Raw genomic sequence first — 14,508 nt, 5'->3', positions numbered from 1 at the left:
CTGATTCACCCCGGCCCAAGTGGGGCCATGGTTTCCTGAGTCCCCCAGGTGATCTATTAATGTGCAGGCAGGCAGGAGAAGCAGGGTTTAACTCTGCCTTTTCCCCTTTTGCTGGTGGTTCAGCTTTTGTGCCGTCCCAGCACACTTGGAAGGGCACCCTTATAGTCACAGTGACTCCCTGCCAGAACAGCTCTCAGGGGGTGGGAGAGGCGGGGGAGGGTGGGAATGGGGCAGGGTACTCCTCTAGTCACAGTGACTCCCTGCCAGAACAGCTCTCAGGGGGTGGGAGAGGCGGGGGAGGGTGGGAATGGGGCAGGGTACTCCTCTAGTCACAGTGACTCCCTGCCAGAACAGCTCTCAGGGGGTGGGAGAGGCGGGGGAGGGTGGGAATGGGGCAGGGTACTCCTCTAGTCACAGTGACTCCCTGCCAGAACAGCTCTCGGGGTGAGGGAGAGGTGGGGAAGGGTGGAATATGGTGCAGGGGACCCCTCTTTAGCCACCACAGCCCCCTGCTGGAACAGCTCTCAGCGGTAGGGTGGGGAGAGGAGGGTGGGAATGGGAGTGTGTGGCTGAGTGGTAGGAGGGAGAGTTGTTTGGAAGGCTCCCTGCTTCCCCACTCCCTGGCCTTGGTGCTGGGCCTATGGCCTGTGAGCACGTGCCTGCCTGAGAGGGTTACATTCACAGGTTGACAAACACCCTGGGCCAAACAGCCCACAACAAGACCCCTAGAAGGGTCGCCCTCCTGGGCGTCTTGGGAAGTGTTCTTTCCATTATTGTCATTCAGTCAGCATCTACTAAGCGCTCAGGCTGCGGTGTGCCCCAGCGGGACTCAGACAGACAAGGCCATGACAGAGAGCCGGGCTTGGCGATGGGGAATTTCTATGGCGCTCCAGCAGGAGGAGTGGAATTCAGAGCCCCTCGTCCAAGGCACTGGGATGCCAACTGCCTCCCGCTGGTTCTCTCGCACAGCTTCTACCTCTTCCACCCTCTGGCTTACGGGATGGTTGGTCCCCTGGCCCAGGACCCCCAAAGTCCTATGGCAGGACTAAGGTGGCTAGACTCATGGGAATTTTGAGGCCACTGCAAAGATTCCAGCCTGGGTCCAGGAACTTCCCAGGAGAGCCAGCTGGGACGCAGTACTGGACCCTTCCAGCTGTGAGGAAGCTGCCTAAGGAGGCTGAAGAATTCTGCTGCCCACCGGGACCCAGCTCTGGGAGTGTCCCTGGAACTGAAGCCAGCATTGGAGAGAGCCGCAGCTCCATCCACAGCACTGCAGAAGACAGCACCGCGCAGGCCGCTCCCTGGTGTGCAGCACAGCGGAGGATAGGTGCCAGAGCGTGAATGTGGGTTCGTGTGTATGTGAGGGCACATTGTCCATATCCCTTTGGAACACAGACCGTGTAACTGTGGACAGCTGACTGTCATAAACTCTAAATAGTCATATTTTCTGGTATTTTTTTCACATTGGCTTTCTTGGGTTTTGGTTTGTAAGATCCGTCAAAAATTCTCAGACCTCTAAGAGGGCCTTGAGGGCAGAGAGCACTGACCTCATCTTGGGATGTCACCAGAGGCGGAACAGACCAAAGCTGTGCTTCCCTTCCTCCCACAAACAAAGGAATCCAGTGTGGAGGAAGGCGAGCCGCCCTGAGCTGGAGGGCCTGGCTCCCGCCATGTCCCTGAGTGGCTGGAGGTAGCTGAACTTCCTGCCTGTGACACACAGCACCGGACTCCGGGGCATCCACCTGCCTTAGCCCTTGGTTCCTCATTTTTTGGGATTGTCACACTGTGAGACTCGGGAGGAACGATGTCCTATCCTGGGCTGCTCGGTGTTTCCAGGCTCTGTGTGCCAGAGGCTGGGTCTCTCCCAGTGCATCTGGTGTGGCCTGGAGGGCGAGGCAGATGCATTCTGCTGGCTGCTGGGAGAGCCTGTGGGTACCTTGCTTAGCGCCCAAGACAGATGAGAGGCAGGGCAGGGAATGTATGGTACTGGGGTGTGGGGACTCTGGCCTCTCCAGAATAAAGTTCCTGTCACCTGCTGAGCTTTCCCAGTGTCACTTCTGCCATCCTCCCCTGCTCACCCCTACCTCACTCTGTGGGTGTTTCCCTTTCTCTCTGTCACTACTTCAGCCGTGAAGACCCATAGCACCTAGAAATGCATGCCTGTTTCCTATGCCTACCACTCTGAAGCTCGAACAAGAAGCTCAGAGCTGCTCCTTCCACTTCCTCCCCAAAAGGGATGAAGAAAACCCACTGGTAGAACCAAACCACCCAAGGTCAGCTCTTCAGCCTGCCTCCTCCTTCCTGGGCATGACAAAATACTTCTTTTGTCTCAGAGAACTCTGATGCTTCAAGACTTAATGATGAATCTCTGCCACACTCCATTTTTCCCTCCTCTGTAGCTCCCAACAACTCAGACACAGTCAGATCTCTTTAAAGCATCTTCGGGAGGCGGTTGCCACGGAGACTGGATATTGGTCCCAGGGACAGGCTGTGCTGCCTACTGGGTGGTGGGGAGAGAAGCTTCTGGCCATGCTTAGACATTCAAACCAACCATCATTAATGTTAATAGAGGAAATGCAGCAACATCAAAAGCAAGGCAGGTTGGTTAATTAGATCTGGGGCCTGATGACCTCCCTCTCCCACGGTTACAGCCCTCTTAACTTCCCCCAGCAGGAAGCACTGTCTGTATGGCTGCATCTGGGCTGCTTGCTTAATTGCATTTCTGGCAGGGAAGGAGAGGAGGGATGAAGCTCTGCTCCCTGCTTCCACCTTGCCACGTTTCCTCTCCTCCCCTCCCCTCCCTTCCTCTTCTCCCCACAGGCAGAATTTCTTCTGAGCCGGGCGGGCTCTTCTGCAGGTAGAATGCCAGGATCTGTGGTTGGCTCTTTGCAAAGCAGGCGGCCCACAGTGACATCCAGGAGATGGCTGACTCTCCTTTGTGCCTTATTTCCCAGTAGGAACTTGAAAGGGAGGAGCTCTGAAGGAGCCAGAGGGGCAGCCACCCCGAATGAGGGTGAGGAAGGAGATGCCCAGCCAGCCTCTACCTATCGCTCCCTCCCAATTAGGCTGCACTGGGGCTGAACGCTTCCCCAGCTCCTGCTGCCTTCTAAGGATCCAAGGAGAATTCTCTGCCCATTTTCTCTTCCTCCATGCCCAGACTGGCAAATGCCTCTCTGGGCCCAAGGCTACATGGGTTGATGCAGCTTCGAGTACTCAGGTTCTGTTTTCTGGAAGATGCTGGAGAAAGGCTGTCACTTGGCAGAAATGTGTCCCACAAACTGCTGGTGAAGGAAGGAGATATTCGTCAACCAGTTCAACCTCCAGCCAGCTTCTTGAGTCTCATTTGGTTTAAAAAAAAAAAAAACTTTTATAATAAAAAGCACTTGTTTTGAATGCCATGTTGTCTTTGTACTTAATTGAATCTGACTTGCACTCTGGCTTCCAGAAAAGCCTCCCTGAGAAGAACGTTGTGAGTGCAGGAACCATCCCTGGTGTCATGTCCGAGGCTGGGCTAATTCCTGCAGAGGCCCTGGGCTGGGCAGGTGAGCCTGATTACTCCAGGTGGCATTTGGGCCTCTCCACGGATACAGTTACTTGAGTAAGGTTGCTCGCCATTTTGATACATTTAAACTGATCCAAAATAAGTAGGAAGCTGGACCTCTGATTGTCCTCTTTTAACCTGCTCACATGGCATAGAAAGGAGTGCAAGAAGAAGTTGTCCCCTTCCCAGACAACCCAGTGTCCCAGCACTGTAGCAACTAGCCATTCTGCCTAACAGGCCCCCATCTTGACAGGAGTCTCCTGTTAGTGGGAGTGATGTTAGGATCTGAAGGCAGCAGGAGCTGACCTGAGTGTTGGACAGAGGTGGGGGGAGGGGAGTTAGCACTGTGCTGTGGAACTGGGGGTCTTCTGGGCTGCCTAGCCACCCTCTGGTGGGGCTGGTGGGGAGAGTGGGGTGTGTGGATCTTCGGGAGATGGAACATGCCTACGACAGGCAGGTTAGGAAGGGGCCAGATCACTCTTCCTTGAGTGGTACAGCTTAGTTTACAAAGTCTCAACACACCTCCGACATTTAATCCTCATAAAGGCCCAGTGAAGTCAATGATGGTTTTGTTCCCATTCTACGCGTGAGAGATTAAATTACTTGCCTTAAGTTCCCACGATTAGTTAATAGTAGGGCCAGGACTCTCTAGCCTGGTCCTGGGACTAGAAGCATCTTCCCAGAACAGCTTGTCAGTCCTAGATACCCTGGGGAGAAGGCCTGAGCACTCAGCCCAAGGTCCCTGATGCAGCACGTTCCTGTGAACCTGCTGCTTAATGCATCAGCAGCTGCTCATCTAGGGCTTAGTTTTCTGGGCTCCCCCAGGTGCACCCAGATCAGTGTATGCTGGTAGATGTTTAACCACAGGTGCTCTGGGAGGAAAAACTGGTAGGTATAGCATTTGCCAATTTCCATGGTGTAACTATTCCCACCATGTTCTTTTTTTAAGCTACCAACTTGCTGTCACTGAATGAGAAGCTGGAAAGAGATGCATACAGTTGGTTCTTGAGAGACGTATAAAAGCTGGCTCCAGCACACCGCTGACCCTGACCCAGTGACCATGGCTTGATCTGAACTATGAGTGGGGCTCTTGGCCATAGCCCATTAAAGCAAGGGAAGCATGAAGGCCTACAGGATGGGCCAGAGAGACCTGAGGTCAAATCTTGGCCCCACTGCTTACTGTGTTAATTTGGGCTGGTTGCTTAACCTCTGACTGTTTCCTCAGCTGTAAAACGAGGGTATGATAAGCAGCACCTACTTCATAGAGTTATTGTGAGGATGAAAAGAGGAAATGAAGTAACATGTCCCGAACAGTGTCTAGACATAAATGCCAGCTCTGTATTATGATTAATGATACATAGACCTCAATGGCAGCACTGGCTCTGCAACAGTACTTGAACTCTCGTCTAGGTTCTTGCCTCCTGGTTGGATGACCCACAGGGAGGAGAGCTCCTGTGACTTTCACCGAGCTTCTGAAATGTGGGCTCAGACCCTTGGTCTACTAGTGGGAATATATCACTCTGGTCGCTTAGGCCCATCCAGATTCTCAGGCCTTTCTTGAAGGGAGCTGGGAAAGAGTGCACTTAGCTAGGCTTGTCTTAGCATGTATCTCCTGGCTCTGGGAAGACTAAGAGTGAAGCCATGGTTTGAGTGCTGACTACACTTAACTAGCTATGGCCATTAACTCCCCCTGCCTCAGACTCCAGACCCTGGGCAGAGGAGAGAGGAAGCAAGATGGGTCCTAAGTGTAGACTGCTGGCAAGAAGCATGAGCTGGGTAGAGTGGGGCACCTTAGACCAGCCAGGTGGCCTGCACAGAGCATCTGGGCACTGAAGAGTGAAGGTCACCAGTGACATGAGGCCTTGCCCTGTGACCTGCTGAACCTGGCTGCAGGTCCGTGAGACCCCAAGCTGGAAGTTTAGTCACGCCTTCTCCCTGCAGCACCCCTCCCTTTGTGCTCTTGCTTGGGGACCTCTTGGACCCTACGATCCCAGCTTTTCCAGGCTGCCTCATAGCCTTGCTCTCCTGCTCCAGCGCAGAGACATGTGAGGAAATGGAGAATAGAATAGGAGGTACCACAAACTCCTGAGTCCTTGGAAGAGGGAGAACCACTAGGTGGTTTCCTGGGGCATGGCTGGGAGCAGGAAAGAAGAGTTCTGAGGCACTCAGTTCTGATTCAGGGCCAGAAGGAGAAATTTTAAAGACCCGGAGTTTACCACTCCGTGTCTAGCACAGGGCTGGGCATGGAGCCACAGCTGTTCATAACCAGGGGCTCAAGAACACACGCACCTTGTACCCATGGAACCAAAGGAGGTGGACTAGAAGCCCCAGAGACTGCGCCACCCAACCCCCTTGCTACGCAACTGAGGAAACAGGCCCAGAGAGGCGTGGATTGATAGAGGAGACGGGCTTGGAGGCTCCTGAGGGAATAATGAGAGACAAAGGAAGGTGAAACGGGCTTGCTCTCCCAAACCTGGGCCACCAGCACTGGGCGGAGCCTGAGGAATTTTCTGCTTCAAAGTGAAAAGTTTAGTTCTAATTGACATGTGGCCAACTGCACACCCTGAGTGGGGAGCGTGGCTTCTATCATCTGAACTTCTATCGAAAAAATTAAACAGTACTTCCATTAAAAAAAAAAAAGATTAAAAATCATGGAAGTGGGGAGGGCCCCCGGGAGGGGAGAGGTGAAAAATACAAATAAAAATTAAATCATGGAATGATAGAATCTTAGAGCTGAACCACCTCAAGATTTCATCCTGGGGGGGGGTTCCATCCCGGCCAAGCAGAGCTGGGATTAGAACTGGAGTTGACGGATTTCTAAAGATGGAGTCTCAAAAAAACCCAGGCCTGACTGGGAATGGCTGTGGTCTTGGCCCTGTCCCTAGGACTGAAAGCCCTGGTGGTCCCCAACGTGTGCAGGTGCCCTAGTCAGACCCAGAGCTGGATGTCCCAGGCCACCTCCCCTGGCCTGACCTGCGGAAGGCAGGAGACTGCGGGCCAGGTAGGTGGCAAACTCAAATGACTCCGGCAATGCTGGAGTGGAGAGGCCTGTGAAGAGAGGGCGCATGCAGCGCCTACCTGAGGCCACCAAATTCAACACAGTGGTCTCGGGGCTCTGGAGGAGAAACTGAGGCCCGGAGAGCCTCAGCGATGTCAGTTACGTTCTGCAGGCCAAGCCTTTCCTGGGCCACCAGGTCGTCGCTGGAGGAGGGAGCGCGCGCTCGCTGGCCTGGAGAGGGCGGGGGCCGCAGTGGCTTTAAAGCGCCCAGTCCGAGCGGCGCGGGGCGGGGCGGCTCTCACGACTGCGGGGCGCAGGGCGCAGCGGCCGAGCGGGGTCCCCGGAAGCACAGCTGGGGCGCCTACGCCTACGGCCGGCCGCGCGCCTCTTCTCTCCCGCGCCAGGGAAGAAGCGGCTACGGCCCCCACCGGGCGGAGGCACGGGGGGCACACAGGGGGCGGAGGGGTCAGCGTCGCGGAGGAGATGGAGCGGCACGTGCGGTGACGGCGCCCTCGCCCCGAGGGTCCCAGCCCCGCGCTTCGCGTCCCCGGGACAGCATGGAGCCCCCGGAGCCCGAGCTGATCCGGCAGAGCTGGCGGGCTGTGAGTCGCAGCCCTCTGGAGCACGGCACTGTCCTGTTCGCCAGGTGAGGGCGGCCCGAGCGCCCCAGGGGTGCGGGTGGAGGCTGCCTCGGCGGGAAAGGGGTCACGCGGCAGCACTGGCCCCGGAGGAGGGAAAACTGGCCGCTGCCGGGGCGCTGGGGCGCCTGCCAGATGCGCGCCAGAGAAGCGGGGCGCGGCGACGGCTGGCACTGCCCCTTTGCCTCTCTCCCGGCCGTGGGCGCCTGTTGCGAACCAGCGCCGCACACTCTCCTCCCAACGGGGCTCACCGGGCCGGGCGGGGTCCCCTCCCGCGGATCTCCCCACATCTGGGCGGGTGGACCTCCGTCCCCGCGCTGCGCCTCCATCCCGCCTTGTGCCTCCTGCGTGTTCCTTGCGTGGCGACTGCAGGGGTGCCCCCGCTGCCGGTACTAGGGCACTGGGGTACCCCAAGGGCCGGGGAGGGGAGGTGCGCGGGGCGAGCTCCTGTGCCCGCGTGTGAGCGCGCGGGATCCGGCTCCAGGTTTGTGGATTCCTGACAACCAACAGGACAAACCTTTCCGAGGAAAGGTCCAGAGAGCCGCCAGGGAAGGAGTGACAGATGCGGGAACCTCACAGCAGGGGAGAGGGATGCGGGGTGCGCAGGGCCTGGGGGAAGGGGAGGCCGGTCTCCAACCTCAGCTCGCCGTCTCGGTAACCCCTCTGTCATCACCAACCGGGCACCGCTTCCCTCACCGTGGTGTTCTCAATCCTTGGCACCCTCACGCAGTCCAGAACTTCTGCCCAGGCTTCCTCAAAACCACCCCCAAGATAAAAGAGGAAAAAATTCAGTTACCCAGTGAGCCCTCCCAAATGCTGAGGAGAGCCTCTGCTTCTGCCTCCGGACTCCCCCCAGCCCACTTTTTTTTCAGGCACCTGCTGTGGTTCCGATACATCCAAGCTGTGTGACCATAGGCAAGTTCTAGCCTCCCTGGGCTTCTGTTTTCTCCTCTGTAAAATTGGGTAACACTTGTACCCACTGCTAAGGACTGTGAGAAATACAGTTACAAGTTAACCACATGGAAGTACTCAGCGCAGGAGAGAGAAGGGCTTTCCTCTCTGCACAATGTAACTCCAGGTTTCCTGTTTGGGGACCTCTTCTTGTCCCAAATCACATCCCTCAGCTATTCACTGAGGGGCTCCTGCGTGCCAGGTGTTGTAAGAGGCCCCGGGACACATTGCCCTTTCTAGGATGCTGCCCAGAGCCAGTGGAAGGCGTGACGAGGAGTGCATGGCCAAAGCTGGCCAGGGAGCAGTGCCAGGTGGGAGAGTCTGCTGTAGTTTGCAGCTGAGACCCGGCTTGGTACCCTGCCCCAGGGCTTGCTGGGGCTTGCAGGGGCTCACACCTAGGGCTAACACCTGGGCCTCACACCCACAGGCTGTTTGCGCTGGAGCCTGACCTGCTACCCCTCTTCCAGTACAACTGCCGCCAGTTCTCCAGTCCAGAAGACTGTCTCTCCTCGCCTGAGTTCCTGGACCACATCAGGAAGGTGAGGGTGGGTGGAGCTGCAGGGGCCTCTGGGATCCAGCAGAGCACCTCCCTAGTGGAGAATGGGGAAGATAACTTTCCGCCCCAAGCCTAGTCTTACTCCCCTCCTGTTCCCCCAAACAGGGTTATCAGCTCCTTTCCCTCTGGGCTGGATTGGTCTGGGACATCAGAATCAGCCTCTTGCCCTACCCTGTGCTCAAGAGAGCTGGTCCCAGCCTCTGTAATGACAGGCTCCCATAGGTTGTGTTAGCATGGATCCTGGCCATTGGGAGCCATCTGCCTATGAAAACCAGGCTGGGATTTTCTTAGTATCATGATTTTCTTTCTTCCTTCCTTCCTTCCTTCCTTCCTTCCTTCCTTCCTTCCTTCCTTCCTTTTTTTTTTGAGATGGAGTCTCACCCTATCACTCAGGCTGGAGGGCAACGGCGTGATCTCGGCTCACTGCAACCTCTGTCTCCCAGGTTCAAGTGATTCAGCCTCCCGAGTAGCTGGGATTACATGCATGTGCCACCATGCTCGGCTAATTTTTTGTATCTTTAGTAGAGACGGGGTTTCACCATGTTGGCAAGGCTGGTCTTGAACTCCTGACTTTGTGATATGCCTGCCTCGGCCTCCCAAAGCGCTGGGATTACAGGCATGCACCACTGCGCCTGGACATATTTTTCTTCTTCTTTTTTCTTTTTTGGAGTCTCATGATTCTCAAAGGACCTCAGTTTCTCCTTGTCCCAGGCAGACAACACTCTCCAGTAGGCGTGTTTAGAGATGTGAGTTCCTCAGAGGAGACAGGCTTCCTTCATGGGTGTAACATTAGGAGTTTGGCCATCACATATTGCGTTTCCCCCTGTATGTAGTAGACACAGGCTGCCTTTGACCCCTGATCTTGGAGAACTGAGGGTCCCGCTGGCCTCTCTTGCTTTGGGACCCTCAGGCCTTTGGCTGTGATTGTGAGCAGCTGGGGCTGCTCTGGCCTCTCTGTTTCACTGCTGCTTGGCCTTGGCAGGTGATGCTCGTGATTGATGCTGCAGTAACCAATGTGGAAGACCTGTCCTCACTGGAAGAGTACCTTGTCAGCCTGGGCAGGAAGCACCGGACAGTGGGTGTGAAGCTCAGCTCCTTCTCGGTGGGTAAAGGAGCTCTGCCTCTCTCCAGAGCTCCTGACCTGGGGCCACTTCTCTCTCCCAGATCTCCCCTAGCCACCTGTTCTCTCTCCCATTTCCATATCCTTAGATAACCAGAGCTGCATCTGTTACCTGCTGTGTGGCCTTGACATGGGCTTGACCTCTCTGAGCTTCCAAGTTTTCTTTTCTGATGTGGCTTCTTTTAAAACTGTAAAAGTTAAGGAGCCTTTGGGATTAGCTGGTCTGCTCAATATTCTACTGCTGTGTATCATACAACCTAGAACTATGACAATGCTTTCCAGTTTCTCATGGCTGGGCTCAGCTGGGCAGCTCTTCTATTCTGCATGGTGTAGCTGGAGTTACCTGTGTGTTGTGTTTAGCTGGGAGCTCAACTGAGGCTAGAATGTCCAAGACCTGTCAGCCTTTGAGCTCTCTCCCTGTGACCTGTTGTCATTCACTAGTCTAGCTGAGCTTCTTTGTGGAATGGCAGCTGAGTTCCAAGAGGGAGATTTTAGGGGACAAACTCCAGTGTGCAAGCGTCTATAGAGCCTCTGCTTGCGTCGCTCTTGCTAATGTCCCATTGTCCAAAGTCATTCACATGGATAAGCCCAGTGTCAGTGTGGGAGGACGCTACTCAAGGGCATGAATCCTTGAGGTGTGGCCCACTGGGGGCCACTGATATGACAGTCCGCCACACAATCCGGTCACCTTGCCAGACGGTGAGCACCTTAAAGAAGGGGCTGTGTTGGTCTTGTCCTTCTCTCCATCCCCAGCACTAGCACAGTACCTGATCCACAGTCAATATTCAGTTAATATTTGTGAGATAAATAAACCTTATTTTATTATGAGTAATAATAACAAATGAGAGCCATTACCTTTTATTTAGTTAGTTATTTATTTTGGGAACAGAGTCTTGGTCTGTCACCCAGGCTGGAGTGCAGTGATATGATCACAGCTCACTGCAGCCTCAACCTCCCATGCTCAAGTGGTCCTCCCACCTCAGCCTTCCTTGTAGCTGGGACTACAGGCATTCACCACCATGCCCAGTTAATTTTTGTATTTTTGGTAGAGATGGGGTTTTGCCATGTTTCCCAGGCTGGTCTCAAATTCCTGGGCTCAAGAGGTCTGCCCACCTCAGCCTCCTAAAGTGCTGGGATTATAGGTGTGAATCACTGAGCCTGGCCTATTATCATTGTAGGTTTCCTGTATACAGATGCTGTGCTAAGAGCTTTTTCTGGATTATTCCATTTAATCACCCCAGCAGGTCCAGGAGTTGGAGCTTCTACTTTCCCTGTATCACTGATGAAGCGGCCGAGGCTCGGAGAGTTTACATAACTTACTGAAGGTCACCCAGTTGATGAAGGGTGGAGTCAGAATCTGAACTCAGGTCTATCTGGCTCCAGAGCCCAGGCTTTTAGCCCCATCATTGGTACCTTGCAGATGAGGAAACTGCAGTCTGGGGGCAATGACTTGGTTTGGTCTAAACTGGGAGGTCCCAGGCAATGCCTTGGCCCCACTCATGGGGTGGTTGCAAGACTAAGAGTGGGATGAAAAATGTGAGGATAGGTGGCCGGGCGTGGTGGCTCATACCTGTAATCCCAACACTTTGGGAGGCTGAGGCAGACAGATCATGAGGTCAAGAGATCGAGACCATCTTGGCCAACATGGTGAAACCCCGTCTCGACTAAAAATACAAAAATTAGCTGGGTGTGGTGGTGCGCGTCTGTAGTCCCAGCTACTCAGGAGGCTGAGGCAGGAGAATTGCTTGAACCCGGGAAGCAGAGGTTGCAGTGAGCCGAGATTGCGCCATTGCACTCCAACCTGGCGACAGAGTGAGACTATGTCTCAAAAAAAAAAAAAACAGGAAAGAAAGAAAAGAAAAATGTAAGGATATAGAGCCTCACATTTAGAGGGAAAGGTGGGTACACTGTGATACCCAGGGATTTGGGCAGGACCCTGCTCAGGAAGCATGGACTCTGTGCAGGAGAGAAAAAGGCCCAGGAGCCCTAATGAGCGCTAGGCCTTGGTTTTCTCCCCTGTGGAATGGAGCAGTGCCTTCCTGCCTTTGGAAGTGACACGGTGCCCCTTGCCTCTGCAGACAGTGGGCGAGTCTCTGCTCTACATGCTGGAGAAGTGTCTAGGTCCTGCCTTCACACCAGCCACTCGGGCCGCCTGGAGCCAGCTCTACGGGGCCGTGGTGCAGGCCATGAGTCGAGGCTGGGACGGCGAGTAAGAGGCGACCCTGCCCGGCGGCCCCCATCTGTCTGTCTGTGGTCTGTACTATTGTAGCCCAGGCTTCCCAAGCTCCCGTGCATCTTGGTCCTTGTCCCCTTGGCCACACTGCAGAGGTGACACTGGGCAGGACTGGGTCTCAGCTCTCAGAGCCCAACGGCAGGAGTGGCTTTTCCTCCAGGAAGGGGCTTCTGGGTGTCCTGTCATCCCCAATAGCGTCTTTCCTGCTTTTCTTTTTACCTTTTTGGCACCCCTCTGGCCCCATGAGGAGGGTTTCGGTGGCAGAGGTGGGATGGAGCTGGGAGGGAATGGGGCTCTTCTGTCTGTCCTGCTTCTTCAGGAGCACAGGCCAAGGTGGGGGTGAGATGGCCGAGCTTCCAGCACCTTCCATCCTGCCTGCCCAGCCCCTCCACTGCTCTCCTGCCCCAGGACGGCTTGCTTTTCACAAATAAGAGAAAGAGCAGCTTTAGCCTTCTTGGTGGAATCCCAGGCAGTGGGAGCCAAATCAGAACTAACAGGGAAGGGAAGAGGGCCTGGGTCTCAATGGGGCTCACCTGAGTCCCGAGGGCTGTGCAGATGCTCTGACAGAGTCAGTTTCCCTCTGCGGCATTCCCTTCCCTTCATTCAGCACTTCTGAGGGAGCTCCCGGACTATTCTGCAGCTGTGGGGACCCAGCTAGCGGGCCAGGTGGGGTGGGGCTGGGGACCGGCCAGGAAGGAGGGGCGGCTTCATCCCAGAGAGACCCGAGTTCCCCCAGCCCTTCATCACCAACCCAGCCCTGCAGGAGTGAGTCTTACCTCCCTCGGCCCTCCTTTCTGCCCCAGTCTGCAGCGACTGGGAGGCCACAGCACCTGAGATTCACTGCCCGCTGTGTGCCTGTACTCAGGCAGCTGAAGGGAAGAGAAGGCAGCCGCAGAGGCTCCCGCCCTCACCCCAGCTGTCCACACTTTAACCGTTTGCTCTGTGCTGTGGTCTATAAACTCATGAGAAATAAACTGGTTCTGTGTGCCTCTCTGACCCTCGGCCTGGTCTTTTCTTGCATCTCGGCCTGTGCTGGATGAAGCTGCAGGGGAGCGGATCTCAGAGCAGCATGGGAGGATGCAGTCAGGGAGGCCAAGGCCAGAGTGGGTGGAATAGGAGGGAGAGGCCTGAGAGGAGGCGCTGGGAAGCCAGTGGCAGAGAAGGAGCTAGGGGTCTGTGGCCCAAACTGGCTGGCAGGCCACAAACCCTGTTCCTCTTCCTCCTGGGCTCACAGCTGGATGTCCAGCAGCCACCCTTGCACTTAGGTGGGGCGTGTGGCTGGGCTGTGGCTGCTGGACCATGCAGATGTGTGTGCCACTCCGAGGCCTGGTCCCCCAAAACTCCTGCATGCTCCTCCATGCTCTGTCATCCTTCTGCTGGCTTGATACAGACCTCACAGAGACCATGAGGGCTACGTGTTGAACATGGCAGAGCCACCAGTGAAAAGAGTCCCGACGCTGAATCACTGCTCGGAGGAAGGTACCCATTAAACAGAATCACCCATTTTGAATTTTACAAGGAAGAGACAAACCTCTCTTGTGTTTATGCCATTATACATTTTGGGGTTAGCTAAACCCACACCTACACGTATCCATGGTCTGAAGCAGGTCATTGGTCAGGGGCTTGGGAGCCCACAGGCTGGTGGGCTAGAAAGCCAGCCATGGATGTGGGGGAGGGGAGGCAGCATTGAGTGGGCATGGAGTCTTGCTCTTGTTGCCCAGGCTGGATTGCAGTAACATGATCTTGGCTCACCACAACCTCCACCTCCTGGTTCAAGCAATTCTCCTGCCTCAGCCTCCCGAGTAGCTGGAATTACAGGCATGCGCCACCACACCAGCTAATTTTTCGTATTTTTAGTAGAGATGGGGTTTCTTCATGTTGGTCAGGCTGGTCTTGAGCTCCCCACCTCAGGTGATCCGCCCGCCTCAGCCTCCCAAAGTGCTAGGATCACAGGTGTGAGCCACTACGTCCTGCCGCTAAATGGTGTTTCTTATCCCACCTGGCTGCTCCACACACTTCCCTGGTGGCAATTTAGCCTCTGCCTTCCCCATCCCCCAAGCCTCCCACTGCATCCCCTTGCAGACCTGGGCCCTGTCTGCTGCTCCTTCTGGGGTCTCACCTGAAATCTGTTTTTTTTTTTTTTAAAGATGGGGTTTCACCATGTTGATCAGGCTGGTCTTGAACTCCCGACCTCAGGTGATCCGCCCGCCTTGGCCTCCAAAGTGCTTGGATTATAGGCGTGAGCCACCGAACCTGGCCAAATCTGTGTGTTTTGAAGTCTGGCCACTAGCCTAGCCCAGTGGCCTGTTCATGGGGCTCAGCACTCACCAGGGACTTCTGTGGCCCCTCGGGGCTGCCCTGTTGGCTTCCCGGTAGCTCAAGGACCAGAAGGTTCTCTCCTCCTACACAGCGGAGCAAGGCCAGGCTGGCCCAGAGGCAGAGGCAGAGACAGGGACCGGCAGAGATTGGGA

General features: G+C 55.4%; 2 protein-coding genes across 6 annotated transcripts in view; both read left to right on the top strand.

The window, feature by feature from the left end:
- The window catches only part of POMT2 (protein O-mannosyltransferase 2), a 42,643-nt gene extending 39,245 nt beyond the window's left edge, over positions 1-3,398 (top strand). The window contains exons 21-22 of one of the 5 annotated variants that reach the window (XR_010342092.1): positions 970-1,327; positions 2,128-3,398. Coding sequence is in view for 1 of the 5 variants with exons in the window: in XM_064375063.1 (XP_064231133.1) it covers positions 970-1,075 (106 nt within the window). In the remaining 4 variants the exon portion in view is untranslated. Of the gene's footprint in view, positions 1-969 lie in introns of all 5 variants that reach the window. The other 4 variants (XR_010342091.1, XR_010342094.1, XR_010342093.1 and 1 more) reach the window with 4 other exon arrangements.
- Positions 3,399-6,827: 3,429 nt separating this feature from the next.
- Positions 6,828-13,033, top strand: NGB (neuroglobin). The gene is made up of 4 exons (XM_012476801.2): positions 6,828-7,185; positions 8,556-8,667; positions 9,667-9,786; positions 11,883-13,033. Exons 1-4 carry the CDS (start codon positions 7,097-7,099, stop codon positions 12,015-12,017), a joined length of 456 nt encoding a protein of 151 aa, XP_012332224.1. The 5' UTR covers positions 6,828-7,096; the 3' UTR covers positions 12,018-13,033.
- Positions 13,034-14,508: the final 1,475 nt, after the last annotated feature.

Source organism: Aotus nancymaae, unplaced genomic scaffold, assembly GCF_030222135.1.
Source record: "Aotus nancymaae isolate 86718 unplaced genomic scaffold, 86718_ANA_hifiasm-v0.15.2.pri h1tg000011l, whole genome shotgun sequence".
Taxonomy (NCBI): Eukaryota; Metazoa; Chordata; class Mammalia; order Primates; family Aotidae; genus Aotus; species Aotus nancymaae.
This window is presented reverse-complemented; position numbering and strand designations above follow the sequence as displayed.